Source organism: Limulus polyphemus, unplaced genomic scaffold (assembly GCF_000517525.1).
Source record: "Limulus polyphemus unplaced genomic scaffold, Limulus_polyphemus-2.1.2 Scaffold1086, whole genome shotgun sequence".
NCBI lineage: Eukaryota > Metazoa > Arthropoda > Merostomata > Xiphosura > Limulidae > Limulus > Limulus polyphemus.
The window spans coordinates 116,393-125,272 of NW_013666696.1; the positions used below are offsets into that span (position 1 = coordinate 116,393).

General features: G+C 36.4%; 1 protein-coding gene across 1 annotated transcript in view; it reads right to left on the bottom strand.

Moving 5' to 3' along the window:
* The window catches only part of LOC111086423, a 38,754-nt gene extending 36,506 nt beyond the window's left edge, over positions 1-2,248 (bottom strand). Inside the window, exon 1 of the mRNA XM_022389185.1 lies at positions 2,060-2,248. Coding sequence (XP_022244893.1) covers positions 2,060-2,248 — 189 coding nt within the window. The remainder of the gene's footprint in view (positions 1-2,059) is intronic.
* Between the last annotated feature and the right edge of the window lie 6,632 nt (positions 2,249-8,880).

The following is an 8,880-nucleotide window of genomic DNA, read 5'->3' on the forward strand; positions in this document are numbered from 1 at the left end:
AGACTAGGATAATTGAGTCAAGTGAGTGGTAGTAGTAAAGTGCATGAATCTTTGTGAATTATAGCGTGTGTTTAAGTTAAAGTGAATGTGAAAATTCTGTGTATTACAAAGTTGTATTGAGAAAGAATAAACTAGTTTTATTTAAGAAAGGACTTGTATCGCTGAAGTTCCTTGGGAAGAATTTATACTGGAAATTAAAAACGATCAGAGACGTAACAATATTGTACTGTCTAATTATTACATTGATAGCTTTATAGGCTTTGTAAGTATTGAAGCCTATCTGTTACAGTGTGTGTGTGTGTGATGCTACCATGACAAGTGTTGCAATTTAACTCCATAGGAAAAAGCAGTTATTGTTTGTTAGAGCAAAGAAGTACTTTGACACAAGGCTAGATTGCTAGAATAATTAAGTTTAACCAGTTTACTGTGAGTCACTGGATGCAAAGATATAGAGAGACTGGCTGTGTGGATCAGCAGAATGGAAGGGGATAGGAAGAAATCAAGTTGAACACAGATGAGACTAGATGGTGTGCACAGCAAAAATGACCCCTGAAGTTCACTGCCATGCACTTTTGAGATCTATGGATTATAATCAACAATTCTGCTGGCTCATGCATTTCAGAACAGTTGCTTTGAAGCCACTTTGTTCTACATTGCTTCAGTCCAGTAAACAAGTTCTTTGGCCCAGTTGAGCCTCATCTTTCTCATCCTGTTAGTGAAAAGGGGTTTCATTCTTGGTCTCTTGCTGGGAGACCACCACTCCAGCAACTGAGAACTCGAAGTGGCAAGGACCCAATGCTCCAATAGAAGAAAGAAGGGAGAGAAATTCACATTGAGGGGCTCAGAGGAACAACCCACCAGAGACAGTGCAATGGGTGTCTGTGTGTCCCTATTTTGAAAAGCACAAAGACCTGAATTGTAAGAATCACGGGATAGTAGGGATGGGAAAATTCCCTATCTGCTTCACCAATGAAGTCCATGAGTGATGGTCCTGAGTATATATATATATATATATATTGATAAAAAAAGTGATATATAGATATAGACACACCATCACATAAGCAGCTGGTGGTCTTACGGCAACATCCCATCTCTACAGTGAGCATTATAGAAGTATACAGATATACTGTTAAGATGTAAAATTCATCATACCTGACCATGCAACACATGCCACCAGGTGGGATCTTGAAATATTATGTATAACAATAAAATATGATTTAAAAAATAATATGACGGCTTACCCTAATCAGAGGCGAACAGACGTGTATAGAATCATCATAGGAGAAGAAGATACCAACACAGCTATGTTGTGCAGAGAAAGAGTGGTGAATGTATAGGGAGTTGTCCACATACCAGCCTGAACAATCTTTTCCAAAAGACGGCAATGTCGAGCAGCTAAAGACTTAGTTAGATGACGAATTTGATGTGAAGAAACAATATGTAGATGGCAAACTGCCAGGGACACATCAAATTACGGCAGTCTTTGAGTTGACAAACCAAACCCATGAGCATAATAGGTGAAAGATCAGGGAAAACAGAGGAATGGAATGATTAGACAGGAATGAGAATAACAAAAGGAGGCAGTATGAGCCATACAATATAGCAAGGAATGAACTGGACAAAAGAGATGATCCAGAATCGAATGGGAATACAAGTGGGAAAAGGAAGGTAAGGCAAAAAGGATAAAAAGAAAAACAACTTTCCAAGGCAGGAGAAGTCCAGGAAGGAATGCCTGATCCAGATAATGAATAACACATGAGGAATGGTAAAGTATGGCATAAAAATGGGAATGACTATGACTGCATTCCAGGAGGGGGAGGATTTAGGTCTTATGAGAAAAAATGGTACAAGGAGCAAATTGCAATGGGTTCAAAGGGAGAACCAGACAGGACATGAAGAACAACATTGAAACCCCAATCCAGCAGAACAAAGGAATGTGTTGGAAAGACCAGGCAAAAGAAACGGAAAAACCCAGGGAAGAGTAAACTTTCTTGAAGTGAGAGAACGGAGGGTGTTCAACAAGGCAGCTTATAAAGAGCAACAGTTGAAACAGACAAACCTTGATCAAACAACCAGATGAAAAACTGGGACTGGTGAGGAACAGAAGTACAGGAGGTTTGGAAGCCATGGGAAATAGACCAAAGACAGAAGCAAGACCTATGCGTCTGTTACATCGAAAAAGTGTAAGGGCAAATGGTATAGGCAAGGAAAGATGCAACATGAGGGGTGAGTCCCTGAGCTGAGGCATGGGAGGGGACAGAAGTCACACAGAAAGATGGTGATGTCGGGATGAAAAATGTCAGAACATGGTTGACAGAGAAGCAAACAGGACAAAGAAAAGGACAGGGTCTGTTGCTCAAGTAAGGGCCAGAGCAGAGAGAACTACGTTGGAGTTGGCCAATCCTAAGCAACCAACAGAATACGACAAGGTAAAAGACCCAGAAGAGAAGTCCCTGAGATGAGGCACGTGACCAGATAAAAGTCACTTGGAAAGATGAAGTGTGGTGACATCAGGATGAAAAGAAAAACATCACATCGTGGTTGACTGAGGAGCAGAAAGGACAGAGGAAAGGGCAAGGTTTGTTGATCCAGTAAGGGCCAGAGCAGAGGGTACCATGTCTGAGTGGCCAATATGGAACAATCAGCAGAACACAACAAGGGGTGGTCTGAATAAGGGAAAAGACTCAGAAGATGAGTCAAATCAGAAGGTAGGCATCAGAGCTGGATTATCCACTAGACATTAAGGTACTGTGCCTTGGCCTAAAAAAAATGTTTAATCCCCCATGTGTATCATTGTTCAAGTTAAAACAGTTTATCAAATTTGGTCTAGTTCAGCTGACTAAATCTTAGTCAATTATAATATTCATATATCATATTTATTATCCTGGCAATTTATCTCTTATAGAGACAAAACTGCTATCTGTTTTACATAACATAGGTTACAGGTCATTAATTTTCATAGAACACATTTAGTGATTTTCGTAATTTGTATATTTCAACTTAGAACCCGTTATAGCCTCGTAAATATTTATTGAAACTATATAATTATACAATATTTATTTCAATCAATAAAAAGAAAATAATTTATTTGCTTTTATCAATCAATATTTACCAAATTTTAAAACAGTTTAATTACGTAGATGCTAAATTATATATTTAAAATAAGGTTTTTGACTTTTAATGTTTTATAAAATGTTTAATATAATTTTTAATAAGCATTACAAATATTTCATGCTAGATCATGCCGAGTATTGTCAGTATACAACTTTTTATCAGCATCTTCTCAGAGGTGGACAAAATTAATGGATAATTTGCCAAAGGTTCATGTGGTTAAAACGTTTCAAAAACTAGGTGGTCTGCATGCAGTGATGCAACCAAAGCATGTCTTTAACACTATGCAGAAATAAAACGTGCAGTCATAGACATAGCTCAATCAGTTAGACAAACAGCTGATGCAGTTATTGAGGCTGAATCTCTCAGAGACAAATTAGATGTTTTCGATACAGCCTTGATGTGTGTCCCTTTGAATGATATTTTGGGAACTATGAACCAAATGAATAAATATCTGCAAGATCCAGGAATTGATATTTGCTCCATAGTGCAGCACTATGATGTCCTATATGCTTACCTACAGTAATAGATAGACGATGAACAATTCATTTCATTTGAAGAAAAGGCAGAATCTATGGTATCTTCTACTGAATATGCTCACACCAGCACAAGTAAAAAGAGTTAAACAGAGAAAGCAGATGGCTGATGAAGGAGCTTCTGAAAGTGTGGTGAGAACTGGGAGAGAGAAGTTTCACGTCAATACATACTTGGTGATCATCGATAAACTTCTTGAAATTAACAAGCAAAGACAAGCCTACACCAAAATCATGGATAAGTTTAGATTCCTTGTAAAGCATAATCAACTGACTGAAATCATAGCATGTCACAAAGCACAAGAATTGGTTACAACATACCAAGTTGACTTGGAAGATGAATTGGTGGATGAATTCAGAGTATTTATGAAGTATGATGATGATTTTACATGTTTCCAAACTTCTGCAAATATGATTAAGTTCATGTTGTAGCATAAAATTACCAACACATTTCCAAATGTTTACATCAGGTTGTCCATATATCTAAGCATTTTGGGTAAATATTGTGTGGGAGAATGATCATTTTCAACATTACAACATGTCAAAAGTTGCCTTTGCTCAATGATGGGGCGAACTTGCTTGTCATCACTTGCTCTACTTGCTATTGAAGCAGACATGACACACTCTCTCAACTTTAGTGATATTATATCGAGATTTGCTCACCATAAATCACGAAAAGTTAAACTGTGAGAGAAACCATTTGTTTCTATGTTACATGCAATTGTATACATATGGTACTAGAAATAATTAAATTTAAATATAGTTGTGATTCTTTGGTTTGAATATATTTTATAAAAACATGCTTTTTTCTTATGTCCTGTGGCCTATAATAAGATTATACAATTGTAAATAATACGTATTTGTATTTTTTGAATAAAGAGTATTGAAATAAAATTGAAATGAAATATATGATAGTATAAGAATAACAATTCAATCTAGCATGTGCCTTGGCCAATGAAACCTTTAATCTGGCCCTAGTAGGCATACAGGTGAAGACCCCTCCAATCTTGACTGAAAGCATCAATCAGAGCTGAGGGGTAAGGAAAAGGAGTCCAAAAATGAAGAAAGTTTGGCACAACACAGACATATATGTGATTTCCCCTTTCGAAAAATCTACCCTAAATAATATGCAAATAAAAAGGCACCCAGTTAAAAAAACAAAGTTTGACTCAATACCTATCTCCAATTAGATGTGACTAGTAGTAATGAAAAAAGAACTTCCAACTAAATAGCATTAACAATGAGAAAAAAAAATACAATCTTAAACGAAATTAAAGAAAGAAACAAACTCCAAAAGCAAGTTTTAAACTAAAGTAACCTAGATGGTAAAAGAAGTATATAATTCGAAATTACCAAACACTGAGCAGAGAAAAGATGAGTGACGTAGATTATTGAGTGAGGAAATCAAATCCATCCATACAAGCTCACAGAACAAGGGTATATCTATGGAAAGTGAGAAATACACACTTAAAAACTTACCACAGATCTCCTAGGAAAAAGACAATACCTAATTTGAAAGGCAAAAAATCGCTGGATGAACGTAAGACACAAATTCCCGCTAACTAAAACCTGTGCCTCCCTAGTAGACATCGTCGATCCTGAGACTGGGGATTAGTGTTAGAACTATTGTCTACTTATGGCGGGAAAATTAACATCTGCCATATTAGATCTCAAATTCATATGAACAAATGAGAATTCGGGAAACACAAACTTTTCAAAAACAAACGAGTATAGAAACAATGGAAATCAAACACAAGAAGTTGAAACAGATATTAAATGGTGATCGAGCACAATCAAAATTTTGCATTCAGATGGGGAACGAATTAAAACACACGTCTATACTAGAATGCTAATCGAGAAAATGCTGCAATGGTAGAGCCTGTGCTAGTATAGGGGGCACAATAGGATTGGTGGAGTATAGTCACATGATCAGCACGTGTTGCTGCAATGATGCAAAAATATAGGGGTATGTAAAAGACTGGTGTGCTTTTTGAAATTTTAGCAATGCTTAGAGGGAAAATGAAGGTCGAGATAGCTATGTGTTGTGCAAGTGGACTCATATTTTTGTCATCCAAACACATATATGCATCTTTATTAACACATCAACCGTGACTAACACGTTATAGTAGATGATCAACAAATACTTCACAAATATGAAAATGTTCTCTGGGTAAACAAAATCTAAATTTAAAGGTAATGCCACTAATTAATGGACAAAAGTGATCACAGAGTCTGTTTCTTGTTTTAATATCTCATTGTGCCCCCTCTGCTTAGATAAATGCTTGACATCGCCATGGCATAGAATGCACAAGGGACTAAATGTAGGTAGGGGTGAGTTCATGATGCCACATGCAGATTAAGATTTTCTGCAGTTCCAAGATGCTTCTCTGTTTCTTCTCTTACACTTTGTTATCCATTACCTTCCAGCAATTTTCTAGTGTTGGAACCTAAACTATTGTCTGGCCAGTGTAGTGTTTTGACCTTCTCCTTCAAACATAGTCCTTCACCTGAAGCAATGAAAAAACATGTCTTTTCAATACACGTAGAGTGAAATTTCCTCTTCATTTTACATCTACCGTATAAAGTGCACAAATATTACAAATCTTTTTTTACACCCTGTGGCATGGAGGAAAGTCATCCTGCAATGTGCACTGGTCAGCTCCACTGAAGTGATACTGAATTGTTGGTTTTAAGTGGGACTTGAGGATCTCAATGTATTTGTTGACACCAACAGTGCCTTACACAAAATGCAGGTGTCCTACACTCTGGCCAGAGATGCATCCTCACATCACCTGGCCCTGTGTATGCTTCACAGTTGGATTCAAACATGCTGGATGAAACTCTTCTTCACATCACTTTGTACAAAGTGTTTCCCATCAGACCCATGTAGGCTGAGAAGATAGGTTTCCTCACGATTTGTGGGATTTATACAATAACACAGTCTCATTGTCATATGTACTCACTTGATGAGAAGAAGACTGTTGTCATTATGCTTCATATTCTACAAATCATAGCGATTCACAATCTCAATAACTTTGCTCTCTACAAGTGCAAAACACACACTTTACGGCTCACTAGCTCGAAACTAACAGAATCATAAATTACACGGATCTCAAAGTAACTACTACTCTCTCTTCATTCATCCCTGCTGGCTTTCTCTGCCAGGCTTATATACTAACACATCTCGAACACACTCGGACTTCCCCAATATTCGAGAAACTCATCGCGCACGCTACCAGCACCAACAGCATCACACGCCTTCCACTGTCATAACAGTATATAAAGTGAAGTAAGAAGGAATTTGTGGTTTCATGAGTAAGTGACTGGATGTAGCTCTTTCAGAGAAGGACAACAGAATGCAACATGAAGGTTAGAAAATTTTGGAACAAACCAAAGATGCAAGAATTTTTAACAGGTTCTTTAGGTGCTTTTTTAATTGCAGAAAATGTTTTGTGTTAAATTGTGTTTGTTTGAAAGTTAGTGCAACTTTCTTCCTTTCTTCTGTGACAAAATATCACTTAAGCCTTGTTAATGTTAGGTTTAGATAGTATGATAGTGACAGCACTTATTACATTTATTAAAATCGTTATTTGTTTAATGTTGTTTTTAAGTTTTTCATATTCAAACAATGCATATAAAAAATAATAATAATAATTTATTTAAATCAAAATATATTTATTATACATAAATTGATTTTGACCAAGACTGTTGTTAGCAAAAATACTGTTACCTGACACCATTTTGAAAGGTCAGGTCTTTAAATCACTGATAAAGTTTTATTAGTTTATGTGGTTTTTATATGTATAGCCAGAAGTAATGACTAGTACTTCAATTGGGAAAATAAAGTTTTAAGAGAAATACATTAATAAAAGTCAATCAAATATAAATTGACTGGATATATGAAATGAAACTTTTTGATCAACAATAAAAATAAACTAATTACATTCTAAGAGGAAAAGCAAGTATCTTGAATGGATTTTTTTTCATATGTGTCTCACAACAAACTTTTTTAAATTTCACAAGATAAGAATTGATAGAAAAACTAAATAAAATTATCTGAATTTGTTTAAGGTGACACTGGATACTATTTACTTGTCATGCACTTTGGTTAAGTATTTCCATTGTAAGATGAGGACAAAATCTAGAAATATTAGAAAACCATTCTGTTTAGAAGTTAACATTCTCTAACACTGAAAATGTATTTCTAATAGGTACTTACCTCCTCTAACCCATAGCTATCTCGAACTTCATTTACCTTCTAAGCATTGCTAATATTTTGAACAGCACACCACTCTTTTATACCCCTATATTTTTGCATCATTGCAGCAAAATGTGCTGATCATGTGACTACCCTCCACCAATCCATTTGCACCCCCTATACTAGCACAATTCTCACTTCCGAGAATTGGCATATACAAACCTGAAACACTGGCAAATCAGTGGAAAGGAAGGATGGGAAGTGGGTGTGAGGAGGTAAGTACCTATCAGAAATACATTTTCAGTATTAGAAAATGTTAACTTCTGAAACGGTACTACCTCGTCTCACCCATAGCTAGAATCCCACATTGGAAAGATGGAGGGGCCAAAGTGAAGTTGCAAAAACGATTAATCAAGCAAAAAATGAACGGCATGAAAAAAGCAAATAAAATAGGAGGCACACCTGTAGGGTATAGCACTATGCCTGGAACAGGTATGCCCTTCACCTTGTAAAGAAGAAAAGAAGATACATAGGGTGGAATCAAATAGAATACGTGGCTAGAGCTAGAGGACCGTATATGAACAGGCTAAGTGCAGTCCACCCAGGCAGAAAATATCCAGGAGAAGTGCCTTGGGATACAACGTATTATGTCAAGTGTGATCCAAAGGACAAAAACAACATGGAAGCTCCTTGCATAAATTTGTAAAATCAACAAGTGCAGTCCAGGGAAAGTGCCTTAGATTTATATCAAGATAGCCAAGTAAAGTCCACCCAGGCAAAAAAATCCAGAGAAAGCACCTTGGTTTACATTGGATTATGTCAAGTACAGCCCATCTGGTCAGAAGACATCCAGTAGAAGCACATTGCATAAGATAGTAAATAGCATAACTTGTACTAAAAAGTTGTTAAGTTTAAAGTGACGAGAAACATACTGATTGTGGAACTACTGTGTGCTAAAAGTTTGTATCGAGGAAGAATAAACTGGTTTAATGAAGAAAGGACTTGTATCGCTGAAGATCCTCGGAAATAATTTCTATT